The sequence below is a fragment of the Haemaphysalis longicornis genome, unplaced genomic scaffold (genome assembly GCF_048455015.1).
Source record: "Haemaphysalis longicornis isolate Haplotype H1 unplaced genomic scaffold, Haemaphysalis longicornis Haplotype H1 scaffold_1, whole genome shotgun sequence".
NCBI lineage: Eukaryota > Metazoa > Arthropoda > Arachnida > Ixodida > Ixodidae > Haemaphysalis > Haemaphysalis longicornis.
The window spans coordinates 458,819,480-458,847,055 of NW_027526203.1; the positions used below are offsets into that span (position 1 = coordinate 458,819,480).

Here is a 27,576-nt window from a genome sequence, read left to right on the forward strand (position 1 = left end):
ACAACGGCGTTTATTGCCAGAAGGGCGATTATATACGTTGCCAACAAGAGGGGGTAAAGGGAGGGGGGAGAGAGGGAGAATCAAGGCGCACAGGGCCAAAAAGAAAAGGTGCGCGCGCAGCTGGTTTTGCTGGCTGGTACAAAACGAACGAATACAGCATTTCTTTCCTCTTAAAAGTGGAACTGTTGTACCGGTTTCCTAACTCTTGTCGATCGCCTCAGAGTGGCCTGATGTGGGACGGCCTCAGGAGGGTGTTCGGCCGTGACGACTGGAGGTTCCGTATCAGCTGGTGTGGGAAACCCACTCCGACCATCCGGTGCCGGTAGCTCTGGGCTTCGCTCTTGCTCCTTGCGCCTGGGCGTGCGTTGCAACGCAGGAGACGGGACAGGAGTAGTCACGCTGTCAGGTTCACCTTCCGCCTCCGCGCCTTCAGTCGCCCCCGTAGCGGACTTGGTCGGCGGCGGACTTGGTCGATATGACGCTGCACTACCCCTGTTGGCGTATCCACTGCCATCATTCTCGCCCCCGAAGCAGATTTTACACGCCCAGGCGTCCATCTTTTGCCGACGCCGTAGTTCCGCACGTAGACGCTGCTGCCTGGTGAGATGGTCCAGTCGTCAGCGCCCGGCGACAAGCTCTCATCCCTGGGCGGCAGGCATGTGTCAAGACGGGAAGGGAGCTGGTAGCCGAGAAGCATTTCCGAGGGCGAGTTTCCTTCCTTTTGCGGGGTCCTCCTGTAATGGAATAACAGGCGCATGAGGTTATCTTCCAGTGGGCCATCTTGATTTTCCGCAAGCCGTCTTTAATGGTTCGCACTGCTCTTTCCGCTGCTCCGTTTGACTGAGGATGGAAAGGCGCTGTACGCAGGTGCACAATATTGTTTCTTGCTACAAACGTGGCGAACTCCTGACTCGTGAATTCCGTGCCATTATCGGACACGATTCTTCGTGGCACACCGAACCGACAAAACATACTTCGTAAGCAGCGAATGGTACCCGCTGTGGTCGCATGCCTCATGGGTACTGCTTCAATCCCCTTCGTGTGAGCATCTACCACCACAAGTATCATCTTGCCGGCTAACGGGCCCGCAAAATCGATGTGGATCCGGGACCACCTCTCGGCAGTTTTCGGCCAACTTACCGGTGGTGCTGCCGCAGGCATGGGAATGTTTTCTACACAGCTTACACACTGCGCCGACAATTCCTTTATCTCCTTGTCCATGCCCGGCCACCAGAACCGTGACCGCGCCACCGCTTTCATTGACGAGGAGCCCTGGTGTGTTTCATGTAGAAGCTGCAACATCCTTTCCTGCGCCTTCCGTGGTATGACCACTCTGTTGCCCCAATAGGTTAGCCGGTGAGCCATCGACAGCTCCATTTTACGATCAAAAAACGGCAACAAGTCGGGCGCCATTCCACTTGTGGTTCGAGGCCAGCCATGCAAGATGTATTCCGCGACACGGGCTAACAACGTGTCCCTGGCAGTGAGCTCCTGCAACTCGTGCGTCGTCACTATACCTTCGTCAAGGGCTTCCAACGACAGTACGTACTCGGGAGGGTCCCCCTCAGCTACCGGGTCCGCTGCCGTCGGGGCTGGTAGTCGGCTGAGGGCATCATGCTGTCAGTAGTTTCCCCGGAACGTACTGTAGCTTGTACTGGTAGCCTCCCAGGAACAGTGCCCATCGTTGAATGCGCGCGGCGGCCATCGGCGGCGTTGGCCGGTCAGGCTTAAGCAGTCCCAGCAGTGGCTGATGGTCGGTTACCAGGGTGAATTGCCGACCTAGGAGGTAGTCACGGAAACGAGAAACGCCAAAAATCAGTGCCAATGCTTCTCGCTCCAGCTGAGAGTAGTTTCGCTCCGCTTTTGGTAACGTTCTGGAACGAAACCCAATTTGTCTGCTCATTTCCCTCCGAGTGAAACAGAACAGCACCCACGCCGTATGGGGAAGCGTCACATTCTAGCTTCAGTTCCTTGTTGGGATCAAAATGAACGAGAAGTTGCACATTCTTCAAAATTTGTCGCTTTTTCGTACGCTGTCTGCTGCGGTTCCCGCCATTCCCAACGGGCTCGTTTTTCCATGAGCTGATACAAGGGGCTGAGCACAGTAGACATATTGGGCAGGAAACGGGCGTAGAACGTGAGCATGCCAAGAAACGAGCGGAATTCGCTAACGTTACGTGGGCGCGGGGCTCGCATGACGGCGTCTACGTTCTTTTCAATGGGGTGGAGGCCTTGCCGATCTATACGATGGCCAAGGTAAGTGACGGAAGGCTGCCGCAACTTGCATTTGTCAATCTCAAGTTTAACGCCGTGCTCTTGGAACCGCTCCAACACTCTCGTGAGCTGCTCTCCGTTATCACTCTTGCCTTCCGACACTAGCACGTCGTCAAGGTAGGCTTGGACACCCGGCAGCCCGCCGAGTACTGCATCAATCTTTCTTTGAAAAATAGCCGGTGCGGAAGCTATTCCAAACAGAAGTCTGTTAAACAGGAAAAGCCCGCGGTGTGTGTTAATGACATACAGCCCACTGGACGTTTCGTGAAGGGGCACTTGATTGTATGCAACTTTTAAATCCAAGATGCTGAAATATTCGCCTTCGTTTAAGCTTGCGAACATGTCCTCTATCACCGGAAGAGGGTAATGCTCCACCTCACATGCCGGGTTGAGGGTGACCTTAAAATCACCGCATATCCTCACGCTTCCGTCCTTTTTCAAAACGACCACGATAGGCGTAGCCCATTCTGCATGTTGCACAGGTGATAGAACACCAAGTGACACCAGCCGATCAATTTCAAGAGAGACCTTATCGCGGAGGGCGTAAGGAAGAGATCTGCGCTTACAGAATTTTGATGTCGCCGTCTCCTTGAGCTTCAGGCTGGCTGCTGGACCTTTGATAAGTTCAAGGTCTGTTGAGAAAACATCCTCGAACTCGCCGAGCAGTCGGTTCAGCATATTGTCGCTTGGCTCGGCACTTGTTGTAAAGTCCGGCGCAGTCAGGTCTCCAATCGGAACGCCCGTCTTGTCAAGTGAAGCGATGAGATCACGGCCACATAGGCTGGGTCCTGGACAGTCAATCACGATCAGCGGACAAGGCACATATACATTTTTATACTTCACTGGAAGTTCGAGTTCACCCAACACCGGAAGCTGTCCCGCATAACACGAGAGCTTGATTCGTGGTGGTTGTAAGCGCGGCCACTGTGCGTGGTGTCGATCGTACACTTGGCGCGATATGACGCACACCGGGGAACCAGTATCCACTTCCATGGCCAGTTCTACGTCGCCCCATCGAAATGTGCGCCGCCGTATGGGTGGTTCCAACCCGTTTTTTCTTCCCGAAATCAACGTCCACATGTGTGCGCTATCCATGTCGTCGTTGATAGACGCGCTTTCAACTGTCAGTGCCTTTACACTCGCTGCCCGCCTTTCAACCCTTGCATTAGTTGAAGCACTGCCGCATTTCTTTGCCAAATGACCGCGTGGCCCACAGCGATAGCAGCGTGCGTTATCCCAGCGGCAGGAGTTATCGTCGTGCTTAGTGCTTCCACATCGGTCGCAGTCATGCGACGCGCCTCGTGTACGGTTACCTCGAGAGGGTGAGCGATGATGGGCTTGCATTTTTAGCACAGTCGGCGGTTCTGCACTTGTATCTTTCGCATCGCTGTCGGTTGCCTCGGCTGCAATGGCCATTGTTTCAGCCTCCTCGAGGGTTAAACCTTTCTTTGCCAGTAACTGCTTGTGAGCGTACGCCGCAAACAATCCGGTCCCTCAACATCCGGTCTAGCGCACTTCCAAAGTTGCAATTGTCTGCTATGCGCCGTATTTCGACTAGGAATGCGTGCACCGACTCTCCTTGTTGGCACCGGGTGAAAAACTTGTAGCTTTCTGCTATCTCGTGACGCTTGGGATCGTAGTAGTCATTTAAGGCTGCGACCGCTTCGGCGTAAGTAAGGGAATTCGGCATCCGAGGTGCAATTAGCCCCGCTAGCACTTGCACAGTCTGCGTGCTGAGTGCTGCCACTAGAAGTGCTCTCTGCCTTTTGGAGTCAGTAATAGCATTTGCTTCAAAATACGCTTCAGCCCGAATAAGGTACGCTTTCCACTTATCTCTTGTGTCGTCGAAGACCGGGAGCTGGAGGCTGGTCATGGTCGTCGGTACTTGTTGCGGCAGGCCGTGGGCTCCAACTTTCAGGGCAGCATGGGCGGTTTCCGGGCTCGTCGCCACTGTAGTAACACAGGCGCGCGCAGCGCAGCAGCATGGACGATGGTCGGGCAGTCAACAACGGCGTTTATTGCCAGAAGGGTGATTATATACGTTGCCAATAAGAGGGGGTAAAGGGAGGGGGGAGAGAGGGAGAATCAAGGCGCACAGGGCCAAAAAGAAAAGGTGCGCGCGCAGCTGGTTTTGCTGGCCGGTACAAAACGAACGAATACAACAGAATTGTTTACAAAATCCCGCCGTCTTGTCAGGACGTTGCATTGACGGTCGCCTGCGTGACTACGAGAACTTTCTCAAAGGGTCATGTTGGCAGTCAGCTTGCTGTGCATTGAAAAAAAAAAAAAAAAGAAGAAAGGGCTCGCGTCACCCACGAGGCTTTTTGTATCGCACAATGCTGCGACGAGTGTATTCGTATGCCCAGTGTCTCGCGTGAACGGAAAAGGGATCGCATATCTTTCGAATTGATACGGGTTTTCTACCAGCCTTGTGTGCTTTATGAATTCGTTGTTACAGCCCCGTCGCCTTCTTCTATTTTTTCTTTATTGTTGCGTAGATTTGACTCTTTAGTAGAAAGGTTGTGCCCTAATGCAATAAAAAAGATGTGGTGGCTAGTCAGCGTAAATGATTGTCTTCTCCTTTCTCGTGTCCCGTCTTCGGGTTGTTTTAATCGCTTCGTTCGTTTTTTTTTTTATTTTGCCACCCTCCGATTGGCTAGGTAGCCCACAAAATAAGCGTCGCTGAAGGAATCAGCGGCATTGTGTTGCTGGAACTACGTGCGTCGTCTCTCTTCCTGAGCAAGCCGGCGGTCGTCCAGGCAGCTGGTGGCAGCGGTGGCGACGGAAGGCAGCGTATACGTCGGCGTTAGTCTTGGCGTCGGATTTGGTGAGAGCACGGCATCGTCTCCCTTCCTGGGCAACCCGGCGGTCGTCCAGGCAGCTGGTGGCAGCGGTGGCGACGAAAGGGAGCGTATACGTCGGCGTTGGTTTTGGCGTCGGATTTGGTGAGAGCACGGCATCGTCTCCCTTCCTGGGCAACCCGGCGGTCGTCCAGGCAGCTGGTGGCAGCGGTGGCGACGAAAGGGAGCGTATACGTCGGCGTTGGTCTTGGCGTCGGATTTGGTGAGAGCACGGCTTCATTTCATTTCATTTCATTTCATTTATTGCATCCTTAAAGGCCCGAGGGCATTACATAAGGGGGGGGGGGGGGGCAACAAATACTCAGTGACTGTGTACAATTTGATGGAGACAAACAATACACATTATACAATAGTAAACGCGCGTAATAGTAACGAACAACAAAACAATAAACGAACACTTTCACTGGGGGTTAGATTCAAAAGCAGGAACTATTTGGTAGGAATAATTATACTGTGCGCTGATGCACTATCGCTGTAGTGTTAGGTTATTGACTGTAATCAAGTGGGTTTCCAGCTTTTGCCGGAATGATGTCCGGTCAGGTGTAACCGCAATGTTCTCGGGGAGGTGATTCCACAGTTTAATTGCATGGGGGAAAAAGGAGTCGTTCATCGCCGATGTACGGCCGTTAATTCGTGCAATGGGGTTTGAATGATTAGTGCGGGAAGAAGTTCTGTTCGGCGGCTTTAAAAGTTCGTGCCTTGACTGTGGGCGGAAAAAGAAACTGTGCAGGAGGCATAAACGTGAGATGATGCGACGTGAGGCGAGAGATGGCAGGTTGAGTGACTGTTTTAAGGCGGTTACGCTGGTTTCTCTAGAAAACTGTGAGGTTATAAAGCGAGCTGCACGGTTCTGTAGTGATTCTAGTTCGTTGATGAGATATTCCTGGGAAGGATTCCAAATGCACGATGCATATTCGAGTTTTGGGCGCGCGTATGTTAAGTATGCTAGTTTTTTATGTCGGGAGATGCAGATTTTAGATTACGACGAAGGAATACAAGTGTGCGCAGAGTCTGAGCAGATGGAGACTGCACGTGCGGCGCGAATGACAAAGACAGGGACATGTGCACTCCGAGATACTTGTATGACGTGGCCGTGTCTAGAGTAAGCGAATTAATGAAGTAGGTGTGATGAACAGTGGAGCGTTTACGGGAAAATGACATTGATTTACATTTAGTAAGATTTAAAGGCATCAAAGATTCTTGGCACCATAGTGCAATTGTGTCGAGGTCTTGGTGTAGTTTAGTTTTGTTTTCGGTGTTTTGAATGGCGGAGTATACGACACAATCGCCTGCAAATAAGCGAAGGTTTGTTTGTGTGTTAGTTGGAAGATCGTTTATCAATATTCAAAATAGAAGAGGTGATAGGCCTGCGCCCTGAGGCACGCCTGATGAGACGTTAGTTTTGGAGGAGTCATAATAATTTGCAGACGTGTACTGGTTGCGGTTAGTGAAGAAGTTAGTGAACAACAACAACAACAACAACAACAACAACAACAACAACAACAACAACAACAACAACAACAACAACAACAACAACAACAACAACAACAACAACAACAACAACAACAACAACAACAACAACAACAACAACAACAACAACAACAACAACAACAACAACAACAACAACAACAACAACAACAACAACAACAACAACAACAACAACAACAACAACAACAACAACAACAACAACAACAACAACAACAACAACAACAACAACAACAACAACAACAACAACAACAACAACAACAACAACAACAACAACAACAACAACAACAACAACAACAACAACAACAACAACAACAACAACAACAACAACAACAACAACAACAACAACAACAACAACAACAACAACAACAACAACAACAACAACAACAACAACAACAACAACAACAACAACAACAACAACAACAACAACAACAACAACAACAACAACAACAACAACAACAACAACAACAACAACAACAACAACAACAACAACAACAACAACAACAACAACAACAACAACAACAACAACAACAACAACAACAACAACAACAACAACAACAACAACAACAACAACAACAACAACAACAACAACAACAACAACAACAACAACAACCTTACTGTGGGGTATGGTTGAAAGACAGCTGTCGCCTATGCGCCATCCTTCGGCTGTCGCTGCTGCGTAGCTGTAGGTACACTGTGTGTAAGGCCCCTACGGTGAGTGGAGATGTTTCGTCGCCATGTTCGAAGTGCGCTAGATCATTGGAATCCTTGAAAACGGCTGTCGACCCGAACGCGCGCAGTTCGCGGGCAACTGAGCCGTCTTTTGAGACAGGGCAGCCTAGGTGTAGTGTGGTTCTGGCAGGAAGGAAGGAAAACGGAAACACGCTTCGGTCTTCGCGCACTGAGGCTGTCGCTGAAAGCGCGAGGGACGACGAGGTAGTGACTGTTGGGAACTGCAAGGTGTCTAATGGGCTCGTCGTGCCCGTTTCACTCCCAGCTGATGCTCCCGTCGATAGGCCAACATCGGCTGATCTAGTTGAGTTTCCGGTGTCGCCTGTGGCTGAACCGAAGTCGGGAACCGACCAGCCTAGAGGAGAGAACGCAAACGCGTTCCGGCGTTTGCTTGCCGAACGCGTTCGTAAAAAGGCGAGCAATGAGGAGGTAGCAAAAACTTCAGCGCGTAATTGTGGCGCGTGTTTCAGTGCGAGCAAAGCCGTGAGCTCGCATCGCGCCGAGGGAACGCCGCCTAGAAGCAGTGCGCGCATAACGTACGAACGGGGGATAATCCCGCTCGCTCCTCCGCGCGCTCGACCTTTGTCGAACAAGACGACCGGTGTCATTTCACGCGGTCACAGCAGCGTTGAGAGAACGGCTGCACCTAAAGTGCGGTACCGAAGGGGAAAAACTCGGGGCATTGACGAGAGCTCCAATCGCGGCTCTCGGCGCGAAAAGTGGCCTGTAGACGCCTGACTTTCTCAAGTTTCTCTGTTTTTCCTGAAGCAGGTTTCGCCCTTTACGATTACGTTTTTTTTTTATGTGGGACATTTCCAATCACGCGAAATGGGCTAGGCGGCAGCAGGAGTGGGCTAGGCGGCAGCAACGCCGGCAGCATGTTCACGCATCGTCTGCTTTTTGCGCAGTTTCTTCACTTCATCACTGCACCAGCCTCCCGGAATGCCGCCGTGCCATCAACGAAAGCATCGTGGCTGCCCCTTCATAATCAACAGTGCTGGCTCGTGTCTGATTGCAACGGTGCTCACCGGGACTGGTCTGGTGCGCATGCCTGCGATAGCAACGGCGCGTACTTGGACAACCCTACGGCTCCCCAACTGGACTCCTGGTACACCATCACCTGCGCAGATCAAGTCTACACCGATGCCAGCTGGACCGTGACGTCATTCGCAAGGGGTATAAAAGCCCAGCGCCCGGCATCTCTCGTCAGTGGGCTAGGCGGCAGCAACGCCGGCAGCATGTTCACGCATCGTCTGCTTTTTTCGCAGTTTCTTCACTTCATCACTGCACCAGCCTCCCGGAATGCCGCCGTGCCATCAACGAAAGCATCGTGGCTGCCCCTTCATAATCAACAGTGCTGGCTCGTGTCTGATTGCAACGGTGCTCACCGGGACTGGTCTGGTGCGCATGCCTGCGATAGCAACGGCGCGTACTTGGACAACCCTACGGCTCCCCAACTGGACTCCTGGTACAGCATCACCTGCGCAGATCAAGTCTACACCGATGCCAGCTGGACCGTGACGTCATTCGCAAGGGGTATAAAAGCCCAGCGCCCGGCATCTCTCGTCAGTGGGCTAGGCGGCAGCAACGCCGGCAGCATGTTCACGCATCGTCTGCTTTTTGCGCACGTATGTTACTATCAAAACGCTACATGCGTGCGATCTGACAACCGCTTTTTGTTGCTGCTTCCTCGCCCACTTGACGTTGTTTCGTTATGCTCGAACGTTTTATTTTGCATCAGTCGTCTTTTGCTGAGCGGAGATATTGAACAGAACCCTGGACCCCCTAAACCCGACCCATCATCGAATTTACAACCAACAGAGGTAATTAATTCTGGCCCAATAACTCGCTCCCAAACTGATTCAAACACCGCTCGGCAAACTGCTGCTGCAACACAGCCTTCTGAAATCTCAACGGTCATTGAAATGTTCAATCAACTTATGGTGCGACAGAAGAAAATGGCTGAAGATATTGCTTGTATAAAATTATTTCAGGAGTCGGTTCTCTCACGATTTGACGAACTCGAATCCCGTGTGACAGTGCTTGAATCGTCTATTCCTGTTTTGGAAGACGGAGGGCTTCAGGAACACTTGCGCTCCCAAATCGACAACCTTTCCGGTATTGTGACAGAGCTGATTTCGAAAAACGACGATCTAGAAAACCGGTCAAGGCGGAACAACATTATCTTTCATGGTTTGGCAGAGCAGTCTAAAGAAACTAGTGCTGATCTCCTAGCCAATATTTCTCGGCTGATAACTGCCACACTTAAGATTGAATGTCCTCAAATCGAGCGCTGTCACCGTATTGGAAGGGTACGCGAAGGCCATCCTCGACCTGTGATACTGAAACTACTTAACTTTAACAGCAAATTTTCAGTCCTTAAAAATGCGTTCAAACTGAAAGACCTGGGTTTGCACGTAACAGAAGATTTCTCAGCTAGGGTTCGCTCCATCCGTAAGAACCTATGGGATGCATCCACCTGTTTCCGAAATAATGGTTCCACTGTAAAATTGAGGTTTGACCACGTATTCATCGATGACGTTCGGCATGACTGGGATGAGGCGTCTAATTGTATGAAAAAACGGCGTGGAAAACCTCGTGAGCAGCAGAGGTCTTCTGCTAATGATGCTACCTTACCTAGCAACGGTGCTCCTTTGTCGTCTGCCCTGGTCACACCGCCTGAATGACTGAATAAACTTTCAATAATTAACATTAATGCCAGAAGTATCATAAACAAGTTTCCTAGTTTCTTGTCAGTCGTTTCTTCGTATGAGCCTCATGTCATTGGAATCACAGAGACCTGGTTGAGTAAGGACGTACATGATTCAGAATTCACTCCTCCAGGCTACATTGCTGTTCGGGGAGACCGGGAGCATGGGAGAGGTGGCGGTGTCGCCTTGCTATTCCGTGCAGATCTAAAGTTTTCAGTATTACCTGCACCTGTTCAGACAGAGTCACTTTTTTGTAAAAAACTGTACCTAGATGGCCGAACTTTCGTGATTGCTGTGTTTTATCGTCCGCCGGGATCTTCAGTTGAGTTATTGCATAATGTTCTCCAGCACATTTATGATCACAGTCTGTTTTCTTCTGAATTTATTTTTATGGGTGATTTCAACGCTCCCGGTATACGCTGGCCAGCCTTAACGTACTCTGCTCGCGATTCATGTGTTAGCCGAGAAATCATTAACTTTTCTTTGGCTTTCGACCTTACTCAAATTGTCCGCGAGTTCACTAGAGAGCAAGCCATTTTGGACTTGGTATTCCTCAGTTCTAGTATCATTGAGAGAGGCTACAAATATGAGATAATTGACGGTATTTCAGATCACAGGGCAGTTATCGTTTATTTAAACTCATCAGTTTCAAAAGCACGCTTCTCGTTCACCACATTTCCGGATATTAGCAATGCTGACGATGTTTCAATTACTGACTATTTGTCAGATAATTTCGACGCGTTCAATGAGCTCGCCGCAACCAGTGAGGTAGATTTACTGGTTGATCGTTTTGAACATATTGTTAAAACTTGCATTAGGCGTTTTATTCCTCTTAAAACCAAAAAGAAAAATGCTAGAATCCCTTGGATCTCGCGAGATATCCTGCATCTATCACGCCGTGTTTCCAGATTAAGGCGAAAGAGGAGACTGAATAAGCCGGAAAGCATCTCCCGATTTAACGAAGCAAAGGAAGAACTTCGAACTAAAACTAGCACAGCTAAGGATTTCTTTTTTCGCGTAGAATTAAAGAACTTACTAGCAAACAATCCTCGTAAATTTTGGAGTTCAGTTTTGCCACGGGACTCGTCCTCTACATCAATTATAGTCGGTAGTGAGGCCACAAATGATCCAGTAACCATAGCAAATGCTTTTAACTCTTATTTTCAGTCAGTATTCTCCTGCGACAGTAATGCTGGTCCCCCCTTTACGGCGCTCAAGCATTCTTCAATCACTAATATAAACATTAGTGAGGATGGAGTATTAAACCTTGTTTTGAACCTAAACGTAAAAAAATCCGCTGGCCCAGACGGCATTCCTAACCAATTCTTAGTTCGTTACGCCTTATGGATGTCTCAATACTTAACAATTATATTCAGGAGATCATTGTCCACGGGTGTTGTTCCAAAATCTTGGAAACGTGCTAAAATAATTCCATTGTTTAAGTCGGGGGACAAACAGCTGTTGAACAATTACCGGCCGATTTCCTTAACGCCCTATTCATGCAAACTCCTAGAGCACATCATACACAAACACATAATGGAATTTCTCGAAGAAAACAACATTTTGACTAATGCTCAGCATGGTTTCAGACATGGCTTTAGCACTCTAACACAATTAAGGGAATTCGTACACGATATCGCCTCTGCATTAGACTCCGGAAATCAGGTTGACGCCATATTCATTGACTTTGCTAAAGCCTTTGATTGTGTGCCCCACAAAAAACTTCTGTCTAAACTGGATGCTATTTTAAAAAACCCGCTTCTTGTCTCATGGATCGCCAGTTTCCTTTCCGATCGTTCCCAGTACGTATCATATAGCACAAAAAACTCTAGCACTGTTACTGTAACCTCTGGAGTACCACAGGGCTCAGTCCTGGGACCATTACTGTTTTTAATATTCATTAATGACCTGCCATCTGCCTTCGATTGTAAAATTCGCCTTTACGCTGATGATTCCGTTCTATACCACACAATCACTTCACCTGCGGATCACTGCCACCTACAGGAGTCATTCGCATTGTTTTGCAGGTGGTGTGATAGCTGGGGCATGAAAATTAACTTCCGCAAGACTGTTATACTCTCCTTCCATAAGAGCACTTTTCCCTCCAATTTCGATTACAGAATTGACCAGGAAACTTTACAGAGGGTTTCAAAATATAAGTATTTGGGTGTCATAATTACGCATAATTTATCTTGGTCGTCACACATTGACTACATCTGCAATAAATCATTAAAAAAGTTAGGTTACCTCCGCCGTACACTAAGGAACTCTCCTAAAGAAACTAAATTAATGCTCTACAAGTCTCTAATCCGGCCTGTTCTCGAATACGCCTCCCCAGTCTGGAGCCCTTACAAACATATGGAAATAAATCAAATTGAGGGCATTCAAAAGAAAGCGGTTCGATTTATTTGTCGCCGCTACGACCGTTATTTTTCGCCGTCATCAACACTGTCTTCATTGAATTTGACACCACTCTCAGATCGCAGGCGCGTTGATGCGCTAAAATTTATGCATTGCATCATCAATGGCTCCTGTCGCCTTTCTCAAAATCCCCTAATAAGTTACGCCGAACCACGTACGACTAGAAGCCAATCAAAATTAAACCTGGTCCCCTACTTCGCCCGCACCAACACTTTCAAATATAGTTTTTTTCCACTTGCTGTAGAACAATGGAACTTGATGCCCTATTCCACCCGCTGTCTTCCTTTGACTGAATTCCTGTCCGCGCTTTCCTCGTCCTAATACGTATTAAAGTGTTCATGCCAGTACTCGTGTTCCATTACAATACATATATGGGGTATTTGCTTTTTTTCTGTGATTTCTGTGTACTTTTTCCTTTGGTCATCTCCCCTCCCTCTTTTTGTTGTCATGTGCCTCGGTCTGTTGGTAGTTAGCTCTGGATGTATGCTTTCTGTACCCCCCCACTCCTGCTATAGCCCTATGGGGCTGCAGTATGTACAAATAAATAAACAAATAAAATGTCACCTTTCAGGTTTGTGCGCTTGTCTCAAGTACTGCTGGGCTAAAAATATAACTAGTGTAGTTAGTTATTAGCGTATTTTTTCGCATCTAAAAGCCTGGTAGATCTTCAGTGTGGATTTGTCTTCGCACTTGCCGGCGATGCGGTTGTGTCTTGCTGTGTTGTTCTGTTGCTTGCCTGGCCAAGCCAGAGACTTTCTTGGGGAGCCCCTTCTCGTTAAGTGATCGGCCCTGTGAAGCTCCAGCACGATGTCGTACAGCCCAGGCCTGGAGTCGAGCGTCTGCTGAGCACTTCACTGCGAAAGCATCCCTCCGGACAACGGTTGAAGACCCTTATCCATCGGGATCTCGGACCCCCGGCGGAGAAGCTGTTACGAATCGGCCAACGCCACGTGTTTAGCTGTTACGAATCGGTCAACGCCGCGTGTTTTCCCGCATCAGCCACCACGTGGGAATCGACCATGTGCGCCTGCGTGTCGGTGAATCGTACTCTCGTGTCTCGCCATGCCGGGTCAGTCACCTCGCTTTGCAACGCGCCTCCGGCGGCTACCAGCGCCACACCCTTCAGGCACCTGCGCGTCGGTGAGTCCCGCCTTGACATTCCCGGCTCAGACGTTTCGCTATCGGCGCGATCAGCAGTTGATAGCGCGACCCCGGAACCTTTCAAGGACACTCTCTCCCCCCCCCCTCTCGGACGCCATGTGGGACGAAGCCATGGGTGACTCACGAACTATGGAAAGAGCGTGTGGGTGTTTGTGATGTTCGTGGCGTGTTACTGTTGGGGGCGTTTTTTGGGTATAAATAGAAGCAGCACAAACGTTGAAAATCATTCCTGTCTGAGCAGCGAATCCATGCGGTCGCTCTGCTCGAGTCCTGTATTGTAACCTCGCCCGTCAGGGCATTGTATGTTTTTTTGGCTTCGGCTCACCTCTCGCCATGAAGTAAACAGTTATGTTATCCTACTGCTCTGGACTTCTTCACGGCTGCAACAGCGGCTGGCCGCTCGCATCATACACGCTACCCATCGTATGTTGGAGGCCACGGAGAAAGGATCGGGTGCCCCCGCCCGGTCGCAACAACTGTTGTCAGCGCTGGGATGACACGGTTGCAACAGCACCTATTTCTACCAAAGAAACTGTGGCGATTTCCGGAGAAGTTCGCCATCTGGAGACCTTGCATGCCCTCCAGGAGGCGTACCTGGACCGACCGCCCGACTTCAGCGCGTGCACTGCCACCGTATACAGGCACCGCTCGCGGTAGTTGGTACTGTCCTTTCTCTCTCAATCAAATAAAACTCCGGAGCTGAAACATTATGGTGCTCGAATGATAGCTGGAAAAAACCGATAAAAGTGCGACAATGGCCTCTGCTTCTGCTTAATCCGGGCAGAAGCATATACGTTTCTTAACATAATTACGAGGACATCTAAGCATTCTTTATGATGTAGTGATTGCGAAAGAATTATTGCAAAATTTCCCGACGTGTCTTCACTATTCTCATTATTTGATCCGCACTGCCTATTCTGTGGACCAGACGGCAGAATAATTCGCAGCTTTATTCTGTGGTCCAGACCATAGCGTTCCGTTCTGTTTTGAGCTATATACTGCTAAAATGGCTCCGCTCGTCGGCTTTCGTGGCGCAGAGGTACAGTATTGGCGGGTTTTATCGGATTTTGTCGGGTTTGGGTGCTAACGCCTTGGGTTTGAGTCCCAGCAGTTATGTCGTTTTTCCTTTTTTGCTGCAACCGGTTCTCTTACGCCAATTCTACGCATTATTTATGTAAATAAGTGTCGATTGGCATCTTTTAGGTCGCTTTAGACGAATAAGAATCAGCTATACCATGGTACGGTCCACAGAATAAGGCTGCACATTATCTGTGTTCATGGTCATCATCATCTACAAGTCCACAGAATAGGCACTGCCTATTTGTTTTCTTTTTGCGTCTTTTGCTTCTTCTCTGATTTACTATGACTCGGGACATATCCGCTATTGGCATCGCCAAGTGAAGAAGCCGTGATGTTCCATGCAGAGAATTTTCCCTTAATTCGGGGAATTTTCGGCTGTAATTTTGAGCGGAAGGAAAATTGGAATCTTCGATAGATGCAGGGAATTTTAAGAGACGCGGAGTAAAAATGATAATTTGCCAGTAAACCAGACCTCGCATCAATAATTCATAACACTGCATTGTCATAGCATGAATAATCGTTATGAATAAAAAAGCCTTACTTACCTGAAAATACATTGACCTCTCTTCATACGGCACTGTCTATACTTAGAGCCTTCACATGTGCAAAGTGAACATGAAATGCACATTATCGCATCGACGATTTGTAGGAATGCGTCAACTGCTTCTAGGAGCCAAAGGTAGTGGAATTTCGTCCACGCTGCAGCTGTAGACGGTGCGTGCGCGTGCAGGGCTCCGGAAAGTAGACACAGGCGGCGCTGACTAACGCCCGAAACCGAACAACAATCGACGCAAAAGATCAATCGGCTACAAAAGGAGCGTGCAGAGAAACGCCCAGGGAATTGTTCAGAATCCCGGGGGGGGAGGGGGGGGGGGGAATAGGTAAAAATAGAGAATTTGTGCGTCTAGAAATAGAAGAGTTTTTCTCTGCAGTACAGAACATCACTGGGAAGAAGAAATTTAGTGGGATCGTATCTACAGCTACTCCCCTAACTGATACTTCTGTAATTAGCATGCCCAAATTACTCTATATGCTCTAGCATACGTTTCTACGTAGACGGCCACAATGAAAGGATAGAGTCTCCCAGCTGTGGGGGTGCTGGGGATACGTGCTGCCATCGCCTCCTGTATTTCTTCAATGCCAAACGCATCGCCCACTTTACAATGGGAGTGACGGGGACGCCTATTTTCCCCCGTGTCGTAAGGTGGGGCCCTAATCTTAACCGGGATCTCTTGTCGGGTCCCTGACCGTAACTGAATTCGAGAGCGCCTTGTGTCTAGTTTACAAGGCAACCCATGCTCGAGACCACCGAAGTAGCGATGCTCTGACCAGCGATAAAAAACTTGGCCCCATGGCTGAGCACGCTTTTGCCTACGCTGCCGTTTTCCACCACGCGTCGCCCCGAGACTAACCCGTCACGTGACTAAAGCACTGGAAGGCTAGCAATTGGGGGAGAGTGGCACGAGTAGAAGGAAAGGGCTTGGTTGGCCGCTTGGGGCTGATGCGTTTGGTATTGAAAAAATACAGGAGGCGATATTGCTACTTTCGCGTTCCGCATGCTGCTGTGCCAGAGCGCCCAGCTCAAATTCGCTGCCACGGGGCGACGCGCCGACAGCTGGGCCGATTCGCGCCTCGACCAAACCAGACCAAACCGCCCGCGGCAGACCTGCCGCTACATGCCTGGAGACGGCTCCGCTGAGACGGCGTCGCCTTCCCTTTCCCTATTATGGCGGCTCGGCTGACGCAACCGCTTCGCCTCCATTCCTTGGATTTCAAACTTCAGCCAGCGAGAGTCCTGATTGGAGCGATTCAACCCGCTCGCAGCTACAATGGACTCCCGGTTGTAGAAAACCCCGCCGAAGCACAGCCAGGGCGGCACTTTTTCGGAGGCACTGAGTAGAGACGGGCTGTCGCCTCTGTGCGAGCCATGCAACGCTTTTGTTGCTCTTGTACATACTGTATATAAATGTTGCTTCAACATTTCGTCGTCTCGAGAATTTCATCGTTCTGCTCTGCGCCGCGCTGATAGCGGACGGAGCAAGGCAACTTCGCTACCACCGGTGACTGCGCTCGAATGGCCAGTCGCAACAGTGGTGGCTGCGGTGAGAGGGCCCAGTACCAAGAGTGGCGACAGCGTCAGGATGGCTGATTCCAACAGTGATGACAGCGCTGGGAAGGCCAGTCCCAACAATGTTTGTGGTTTGAATCCCACCCAGACCCGAATTTATCCAACTTTCTTTTCAACTCATTAGCACAATTTTTTTATTCTTTGAGCCGGCGGCCATTTGTGTGCCCCGTCAGCCATTTTTGGGCCGTCTGTGTGCCAGGGACACCAGATTTTCGACCAACCGGTTAACTAATGCTTCACATGAGAATCTTGTCTGAACGCCCCCATGCAATAATAATGGCCGTTTATCTGCTTGCACCACGCTGCAATTGTGACGTTGTAAATGCGAGCAAACTACTGCGTCGCAGGTGACCTCTTAACGCCGGCTCAGATCATTGTAAGCAGGGAACGAAACTGAGGAAAGACGTCTACTAGGAGGGAGTCACTGAGGCGTCCTTCCTGCTCTTGACAGACAAGGATAGGTGCTACAAGGGTGCTCACGTCCTTCGCCTAATTTTTATTGCGCTTCACGGTCGCCGATGGGGTACCAAATAGCTCGTTCCAATACGCCAGTCCTATTTATGTCCGTGGGGCCACGGAAATTACTGGTTTGTGTGCGCCTAAGGTGCGATGGACAACGAGCACATTGGAGTGGAGGCACCTAACAAACACTAATCAAGCTGTGGTGCGGACATAGTAGCACCTAGCATCATGCTAAATCCCTCAAGAATGCATTGGGGCAGCCCTTTTTGCGACGTTACGACCATGTACATACTGTTATGACCATGTACATACTGGAGAGAGAGAGAGAGAGAGAGAGAGAGAGAGAGAGAGGAGAGAGAGGAGAGAGAGAGAGGAGAGAGAGGAGTGAGAGAGAGAGAGAGAGAGAGAGAGAGATGAGAGAGAGAGAGAGAGAGAGAGAGAGAGAGAGAGAGAGAGAGAGAGAGAGAGAGAGAGAGAGAGAGAGAGAGAGAGAGAGAGAGAGAGAGAGAGAGAGAGAGAGAGAGCTTTTATTTAGTTCCGAAAATAAGGTAAGGGGAAGTGGTAGGCCATGAAGAGCGTCTCCAGTTTTCTATCCCTCCTCAGTCGCCGGCCATGATCGCTTGGGTTCTGGGCCCTGGCGGCGTCTTCGGCCATTCGGACGATGTGGACTTGGATTTTAGGGTCGCAGCTGTGTAACGCGATCTCACATAGCTCGTTATTGTTCATTATATTTTTATTTTTTATTAAAGATGATTTCTGCTCATTGCAATTTCAGGCCAGATGGTTTGGGCACGGCCGACCTGGTTTCCATCGAGCGGCCGTGATTTGGGTCTGTTATTTCCTTACAAAGGACTTACCTGTCCGAGTACACGCCGAAATATATAAATTATGTGGCCATATGGGTTACTGGGCCTGGAAAATTTCCAGTTTGTTCCATTTTGTTTCACTCTTAAAGGCGCAGCTTAAGCGTCTTGAGCTTTTGCAGCGGAGCTGTTATAGGTTAACTCCCCCGTTTTTTTCTTTTTTGCCTTTTCGTTCATAGGAGTAGAAAAGACGCTCCCTCCCTCCTTCTTTCGGCCACCTGTTCGCCTCCGGTGTCTAATATTTTGATATAAGATGGCGTATATTGCCCTGAAAAAAAAAAGTCCTCCAAGTACGGAAAACATACCCTCCAAGTCCTAAATGTGCTTCATTTAGGACTTGAGGAAAGTCCCGAATGAAAGTTCGTTATAGTGCACAATAAAAGTAATAAAGCATTTGTGTTTACAAGTGAAGCCGACTTTAAGGAGATCGGCGAAAGCTTGGTCTCTCTGAGCTCGCTTTGCCACAATGTGTGTTGTGCAGTGAAGCCTCCTCACAATCCCGCTGAACGCTTGCCCGTCGCAACAGCGCAGTTTGAGCGGGAGTCTGTGACCAACCAATAGCCCCAAAACAGCTCCGCTGGTCATATCCTTCATAGAGTGGAATGACACTTAATTTTTTTCCCTTTTGCGCCGGCGCACAAATGACGTCCCAGCTTCGTCGCCCACGGATACGCCCATCCGCTTTCCCCCCTTGCCAGGTCCGGCTAGCGGCGTGCAGGTAACCAGAGTAGAGACCAGTGACATTATATATACACTTTATTCTCATACCAGTGGCATAGATATATGTACAGTACAGATTTTACATTTTCGTGCAGTAGAATGGACAACGCAAGCGAAGGACCACACGACAGCTTGAACGGAGAGTGCGAGGGGCGGGGCCGAGAGAGATAGAGGACGAAAGACACGCAGGAAAGCAACAGTAAGCGCGTGTTTTTTTTTTAACGTGTGGGTGGTGTATGTGTGTGTGTGCAGTTCACGAGGAAGTGACACACGAGAGTGTAGTACTGAGAGACAGGTCGTCGGTGGGCCGCCGTCTATAGGACACTCGTAACCCGTTGTTTCCGCCAACACCTCTGTGTTACACAACCAGAATCCAGCCCCATGCACATCGCTATATTGACCCATGGGGCCAGCTGGAACGAACATGGATAACTTCGAAAATACAGAGTATGATATCGACCACGCACAAACGAGCAGGGCCCGCATTCAGGAACGGAACTCGTAGAGGCCGCTTTCGTCGCTGCCACCCGCGATGCAGCTGCTCGCCCCCCCCCCCCCCCCTCCCCCTCCCTCTCCATCAGCTTCCAGACCAGGCTGCAATGGACGACGAGCGGCTCAGCCGAAGGCCGCCACCTGACAACCTGGACCGTTCCGAATCGGGCAGACTGGGCACAGTTCTTTCTTCGTTGGTAAACCACTCAAGATAGTAGTCAGGAATGCTCATTATGGCATGATTATGCTAGCACCAATTCGGGTTATGCTTACAACTATCAGTTCGGGATATGTTTGACGCGTTGCGCCCGCTCGCTTCAAGCTATGCGAAAGGTTCGGGCAAACCTCTAAACTACGGACGATGTACAGAAATTAGGAATGTGGAGAAAGTGCTCAGTCAGCAACGAAGAAGCCGAGTCGTATATCGGCTGTACAGAGCGCACGCTCGTAGAGTGAGTTTAGATATAAGGTTCATGCCTTTTGCTCAACTAAAACACGCTGCACATAGAGTAACCTTAACAAAATGTTAAGGTTTTTTGATTAACCTTACATCTGATATCCATTGTAGTTTACAATAAAAGTAGAAAAAAAAATAAGTCACGTAAGAAACGGCCATCGTAATGCGCAAATCGACAGTTGCATGCCTTAATCATTTTATTTGAAAAGGGTGGCATCTTTTCGTCTTCATTAATTAGTATCCAGTATCAACACCAACCATCTTGACCAGTGAATCTCGCAACGAAACAGAAGACACTGCCCGCTTGCTATAGCGACACGCCTGCGATGATGACACGCCTGTGACCTGTGGTTTTAGTTACTCCAGAAGGCTGAGTCTACTTACGGGACCACCCAGGTCAGTTTGACATCCTAGCTGGTGCCAAGAACACACGAAGCACAAAGAAAGGTAGCGAGAAGATCGACGGTACAACGCAAATACAAGCATCTAACCACCTGGCTGAAAAAAAAAACTTTCTGGAAGCAGCGTGAAGTCGTACCACTGCTTCGAACATGCGATTACACCTTATTGCATCAGCCAATCAGCACCGCATTCTAAAGGGACGTCTGAAGAGGACGCCGAAGGCTTTGTAACTAAATCTAAGCATGCTCTTCGCTAGATTTTCAGTTTAAATATAACCGATGGCATAGCCACACCTAGGCAGAAGCAGGGAAAGTTGCTTAAAATCCTGTAAAATGTTTAGGCGCATCTGTGTTTTTACTTCCACGTTTTTGGGATGTCGGCGGTAATGAAACCAGCCCAGGTATCACGCGGTCGATGGGCCGTGCAGGGGAACTAATTTGTTTGGTAAGCACTGTCACCCTCCCCCCCCCCCCCCCCACCCTGCAAGTTTAATAATCTAGATTACCACCTTGCTGTAGCTCAAGAACTGACGTCGCAGTTTTCTAGGTCTAGATGGTAACGCTCGGAAAACAGAAACCCACCAGGGCTGTGCAAGCCATCGCTCTTATTGTAAGAAAAAAAAAAAGCCCACATCAAATTAGCTTAACGCAACAAGCTCTTGCACTGCAATGTAGTTTGACGGCCATTCTCTATTGCTTTGTGGAGTGAATAGTATGGCGTACCTTGGGCGTACAGCGTTAAGAAGATAAGAGAATGAGACAGGCACGCGATATTTCATTCAAGATCCTTACACCCGTTGGCAGAGGCGGGCAAATGACCTCAGTAGTTTTATCTTCATATCAAAACCCCACCATCGAGGCTGAGTTTCACTTAGGCCATATCGGCTGAACACCATAGACCTCACACAGGCCTCACCTCAAACTGAACGTCGCCTCAACCTCAAAGAGATGATCAGTTGTACCATTTTGCTCGCTATTCACAAGTTAAGTCGAAGCTTCCCTCGAAGACGTAATGCATTTGGCGGATGTGGAACAAACAGGCTATTTTCCGCAATAGGTGCATATACATTATAGTACCACTTACTACAAACCTGATGAATGTATTAACGCAAATACTTAGAGGAAATTTTTTTGAGCATATTGCTAGCTGTTTTAGAGGTTTAAACCAATGTTAAACCAGGCAAAGTTTCAGCAAAATTAAAATGAGATCACTAAATATCGAGTCTAAACGAAGTATCTGCAAATTATATTCCCTAGCGGACCTAAGTTATATGTCCACCGTTATTAGTATGAAGACAACGGCAAACTAAAGGGTCGTGCATAAATATAACAAACCTTGTGGCACGCATTTAGAAGGTATTTGTTTGAAACATACGTTAGATTTTGCCGTGCAGTATAAAAATCACAAAAAGGTCCCAAACGTTTTGTCTTTGGAGCCTATTGCAGCCTTTAGCTTCAACCTAACGCCAATCAACGGCAAACTCATGGGCTGAGGTCAAGGTCATAACGGCCAACGTCACTTATTCATCCCAATATAACGTCACTTTTTACTGTGAGGTTGAGGACCACTCGATGTTGAGGTTGCTACTTCATGAGGGTGCCCGCCTCTGCCCTCAAGTAAGGCTGTCTAACCAGAACGAATGCGCTGTACTGAAAGTTCAGGAAGCTGCAACCCTTCGGTTACCCGAAAGGAAACACGCCTGTCGGCGGAGGAAGCTTTGAGGAATGCACTGCTACTAGAACACGCTTTATCATTACTGGTAAGTTTGTACATCACAGTGCTCGGTTGATGCTATGGGCGCTAAATACAATAAAAGCTCGTTAATTCGAATCGCAAGGGGTCGTCCTCTCAGTTTGAATTAGTGAAAGTTGGAAATAACGAAAGGGCAGGTTACCAACCGTACACTGCAAACGGGAAGCATTAGGACATCAATTTTGATTGCAGTTTGAAGACGACTGCCAGCACTGTTCGGTGTAACGAGCGAATGTGGCAGAACGCCTCCATCTCTCCTTCTTCAGAACTGAAGAAGATTCGGGTGGCATTCCAATCGCCCTTCATATCTCAGACGACGTCCGCAACGGTGTTCCTGGCTCTCCCCCTCGTCGTCCCTGGCAGCGGCATGTTGTGCGCGACGTCCCGAGAAATGATATCCTAATCTGTCAGCGAACCTCACACCACTGCATTCGCGTCCATACGGACGTAATACGCTAAGAGTGCGTCTTTCAAAAAAAACGTACGCCACGGGATTTCAGGTGGTTTTAAAGCTGATTTTACCACGCCAAGGCCTCGTGTGTAGGCAGCGGGCACGTTTCTCTGGCCGTTCGTCAGGCGCCAACCGGCCGGCGCGGTGGCGTGTAGTTCTAATTATCCGTAGCGGAACCAAGTCGTGTTCGAGTTAACAGGCTTTTGTATACATGGACTTCTATAGAGATGTTGCCGGACCATACCGTGCAGTTAGAATTATCAATAAATTCGAATTATTGAAGGTCGAATTAACGAGCTTTCACTATTACCTGGCCCTCGGCACCTTAGCGAATAGCGGAAGCAAGTGCACCTCGCTTGATGTTGCCTCTCAAATATCCCATCACGAACTGTGCAATTAGCGCGTAGACGTGCAGACTTTTCCGTGGCCGACATCGGGACTTACGTCCGACTTACGTCGTTCAGAATAATATCAGAATCTGTACAAAAAAAGGTAGCTTCAAATATTAGTAGCGGTACAGGTGTGATTGGAACGAAAAGGTTAGTAAACAGTGACCGGGTGATGGCATCGCAACGCGCGCTGCTGCTGTTCGCGAGCACGCCGGCAGCGAAAGTACCAGGCACGCTCCATGTTTGCAGCGCGCGGGCGACCGGCAATCGCGGCGCGGCAATCGTCGCAATCGCGCGCTGAGATTAGGTCGCTCCAGTCACGTGTGCTAACCTTTTTTCGCTGCGGCTACCGTACACTAAGGCCATTTGAACGGGCCGCCAGGCGTGAGAGACTCAGAGGTTGCAGATATCCCTTCGAGAATAAGCCCTAAAGCAATATTAAAACAAAAGGCACTGTTTCGTGTACTCTTTCCTTTCGTGATGTTTGACAGCTGCGTTCGTTTCGTCGTGTCGCAGCAACTAGACCAGAAATTCGCCCTTTCCTTGATGTGTTGCCCGCGGCCATTACCATTCTAATGTGGCCGTTCTGCTCATTTGGCTGATCTTGCGTAGGTACTTGGCCCCGTATCATGGTGACCTTTTCCTAGCGGATGAAACACGAAAGAGGACATAATCATTGGCGCTGTGACGCGTGTAATCTGTTAACCGCGCCTTGTATTGTCTTATTTATCGCTACTTTTCTGATAGTGCAGAATACAGAAAAAAATGACAGAGCGAAAACCGGAAAGGCAGGTAATGGTAGTCCGATTTGCTGCTGGGCACTGAGGTTGCGGACCTCCATTTAAATTGCGCTGGGATTAATTGTGCTGCGGACAAGAAATCTCAAATGCGACGCAATCGAGAAAGTCCTTTCTTTGATTCTTGGGGGTTTTCTGAAGAGGGAGTTTTGGGGAGAAAACGAACATACGCTGGAGAAAATGCAGGTCGACTGAGAGCGTCCTGGCTGACATGGGCTTTTCCTAGCTGCAAGCGCTGCGCGGCTTCGCAAACTTAGGCAGGGTGCAGTCTGCAGCGGGCGGCAGCGAAGAAGCGAAAGTACGCCGGTTGGAGCGTGGCGTGGACAACACGGGGGAGCGGGCACTACGAGATGAACTACACGTGTGACAGACGGAGGGGCGCCGGCACTTCGGACGCACCGGGCGGTCAGGTCGGCGAGGTGGGAGACGGCGACACACGTGACGAGGTTAGAACACGCTCTGAAAGACTTGTTATTCAGTCAAGAAACACTGAGCTACAGGATGCCTTGACAGGTCGAGGTACTGCAAGTTGCGCAACTGAAGATGCGAGATTCCCAACCCATCTCGCCACCCCTGAAGCCGGTCGCGGCGTGGGGCCGCGAACGACTCCTACCGCGACTGGCCCCCGTTCACAGAGACACGGCACAAACCACAACAGAGCCTCCAGTTTCCCGAGCCCGAACAGCACTCCGCACCAGCGAACCCCCAAGAGGCGGAACGAAATAAAAGTCCCCAAAAGTGATCGGTCGCGCAGCGCACACGTGGCGAGTGCTGTGGCTTTCGGTGAATCGAGGAAGCTCGCCGCCGCACGTGCTGTATGTATATATCTATATCATAAACTTTTCGAAAGAAAAGCGGTGTATGATACAAAGACACGAATAACAATCGGTGCAACAGCACACCTGATGATGTGTGTGGATGGGAACACCTTGGGCAGCTTATTAGACACGGCGACGCGAACACACGAGGAGACACGCGGCGAGCCATGAAGCCGTGGCTCGCCTCGAGAAGCGAAGAAAAAATACTCTCTTGGTCTGAAGAGGCCTCGACGGGCCTCGCTCTCCGACGAAGGCGGCTGCTGCAGCCCTGGTCGCCAGGAGGTCCCGCTCAACAATAGATAGAATGCATCGTGTAAATATAGAATATGTACATACATTTATCCTCCATATATATTTTTCATATAGATAGGCTTGCGGGTGTGTACGCAGCTCTCTAGCAACAAGGGGCGCGCCTCCTGCGGCGACGCGCGGACGCGGCAGCCGCCTCCGGCGAGGGAACGCCGTGGTGACTAGTGTGCAGTGGCGCGCAGTTTCGTGGCCGGAGGAGCACCAAGCACAGGCGGACCGACCCTCGGGGCCGGAGCGCTAGGGACTAGATTGTCTGTTGGGGCCGAGCCCGGCGACGGTCGTGGAGCACCAGTCAGCGCCACACCTTGAGTTTCCGGAAGGAGATCTTGCGCAGGCGCGCCGCCATGGCGGCCGGCGGGGTGTCGTCGTCGGACAGCGTCTCGCCCTCGCTGTGCACCTGGCGCGGCTCGTGGGCCTCGCGGCTCGTGCACGGCTCCCGAGCGGCCGCCCCGGCGCCGCCCGGCCCGCCGGCCGCCCCCGCACGCCGGCCGTCCGGCGACTGCTTCGGCGACGGGCACGACTTGTCGCGCTCTGCGGGCCAAAGGCACGGAAGCGCGATCAGCTGTGCACGGCAGCCCCACGGGCACGAGTAGAACACTAGGGGAAATATGCACACTAAGCCTTTTAACATCGGAGCTGTTCAAGCTTAAGCTTGGTTCAGTGGCACCAGAACAAAAAATACCAAGAAAAGGTGTTCCTGTAAAGGGTGCACCACTGCAGATAGGTGATTATAACAGTGAAGCCGGCTTTCGCGGCTGATCGAGTGTGAGCACAAGGGGCAATTTGCGTATGCGCACCCCTCACTATACCATTTCAAAAGGGATATTCTTTCGTGGGCTACTAAAACTCAAAAAGACATGGCGCAGCTTGCACTGATGGTGCAAGGCTGGACAAACAGCGGAGCTGGGGGTCGGCATAGCTTCTTCACCCCTGGGATCCGCTGTCAGTGCGGGGGACCGACCGGAACGGTCTTGTAAAGCCGGGATAAACTTGGCCTTACCCCTCAACGCTTAGCCTAGTTTAGCAAAAAAAATCGCAAAACCTAAAAAAAATTAGCAAATCCTAGTGCAAGCTGCGTCAATTTTTTTAAAGGGGCACTGACACAAACATTTTGCATCTTCTTTTTTTCGTTGCGATAAGCAGCTAATGACCTATTTATCACGTATGGAAACCTCATGTGCTTCAGCGCGCGACGGTTGTTTAATTAGAAACGTTTTTAAGGAGGTCAGTCAAAGTTTCGGTTTCAGCGGATGCCGGGAAAGGTTGGATTTTGTATAAACAAAGCTGTTCACATGACTGCCGGATGGTTATCACAGAGCAGAGCTGCCATAGCCCTGTCGATTTCGCGTTGGCGCCAGTTTATGGCCCTACGTACTGATTTCGTCAGCCGCTTAATTAAAAAGCGACCGTGCACGTGATGCAGGCGCTGCGAGTGAAAATTTCTGCCGCGGCTAGAGAACGACGCGCGACGTTCGAGGCAGTGGGTGGGGAGACGAGCGCTGGGAGCAGCCAGCCGGCCTGCCCACAGGCCCTCCTACAAATGTTAGGCTTAACACTGCGGTGGACATTTGATTGCCGCTCTCGTAAGCGGTGCAGATTATATTTAATGAAATTTGCCATCACATCATTACATCGTTTCTCGTATGTGCAGCTTTGTTTGAGCCTTGAGTCCCATATAGGGCAGCGGTAACAAGCTATCGCTCGAGCTACCTGCGCCTGCTTGCGCCACTTCGCGGCCGCGGTCGCCACCCGCACAGCGACAGTGCTGTTGGTATACGCGGTTGCCTCAGTGCGCTTGTCGTGTACCCGGCGAGTTTTAGCGTCCAGTGTAATAAAAAGCAATAAAAATAGAGTGCTTGGAACCGCTGTATTTGGATGTTGTTTATTTACTCCACATCAAAGTAGATGTCGGTCTCGCGAGGACCTCCGCTGGCTGCTTGGTTGCGTTACGCACACTTTAAAATTATTTTTAAATATGTTCTAGGCTGTATTTGCCGCTGATATTTTGCAGATGATGCGTGTGTGTGTTCACACCAATCTATCACCCAAGTTATCTCGCCTTCAAAATTTTGTGTCAACACTCCTTTATATAAGCAGAACCCGGCCATGAAAACGCACGAACGTCCCGAGCGCCCGCTAGTCTTCCCCTCTGCGAGGCACTGGAAAAGCCACGTGACAACACGACTCCTAGGCCCTGAAGATCCTGGGCCTCACCATCCAAGCCAACAATAGAAATGACCAAACCCTTTACAACCTAGCTTTTCTGATGGGGGCGAAAAGCAAAAACGCCCGTGTGTACGAGATTTCGGCACACGTTAAAGATCCCCTGGTGGTCAAAATTAATCCGGAGCCCTCCACTACAGCGCGACTCATCGCCTGCGTTGCGTCGGCGCGTTAAACCCTACAATCAATCAATCAATCAATCAATCAATCAATCAATCAATCAATCAATCAATCAATCAATCTTTACAACCTCAGTAAAGCTACTGATAATGTAATACTAATGATCCATTGTATCAGCAACCGGCACCGAGGCACGAAAGTAAAAGATACTCTTCGCCTCGTTCAGTCCTTTGAGATCTACCGCCTCACTTACTCCACACCATACGTTGTCCTAACTCGAACTGACACCGACAAACTCAATCGCCTCCAAAGCAAACAAACAAGCTCTGCGTCTCCCAATGAGTACGCCCACTGCAAAACTACTCAGCATAGGGGTCCAAAGTACTAATGAGGAACTCATCGGAGGTACACTTTCCAGTGAACGTCTTTGACTCGCCCAAACCGAGGGTGGACGTGTGGTTCTTCACC

The 27,576-nt window shown here is 49.7% G+C and overlaps 1 protein-coding gene and 1 pseudogene across 2 annotated transcripts in view; both read right to left on the reverse strand.

Moving 5' to 3' along the window:
* Positions 1-1,479: 1,479 nt before the first annotated feature.
* On the reverse strand, positions 1,480-4,452 carry LOC144156120 (uncharacterized; annotated as a pseudogene). Its single transcript, XR_013319691.1, has 2 exons — positions 2,841-4,452; positions 1,480-1,779 (listed from the first exon to the last, which is right to left on the reverse strand). The product of XR_013319691.1 is annotated as an uncharacterized LOC144156120 (transcript).
* A 14,464-nt stretch (positions 4,453-18,916) lies between these two features.
* Positions 18,917-27,576, reverse strand: part of LOC144156122 (uncharacterized) — an 882,723-nt gene continuing 874,063 nt past the window's right edge. The window contains exon 50 of the mRNA XM_077687950.1: positions 18,917-25,296. Within this exon, the coding sequence (XP_077544076.1) occupies positions 25,058-25,296 (239 nt within the window). The 3' untranslated portion in view covers positions 18,917-25,057. The remainder of the gene's footprint in view (positions 25,297-27,576) is intronic.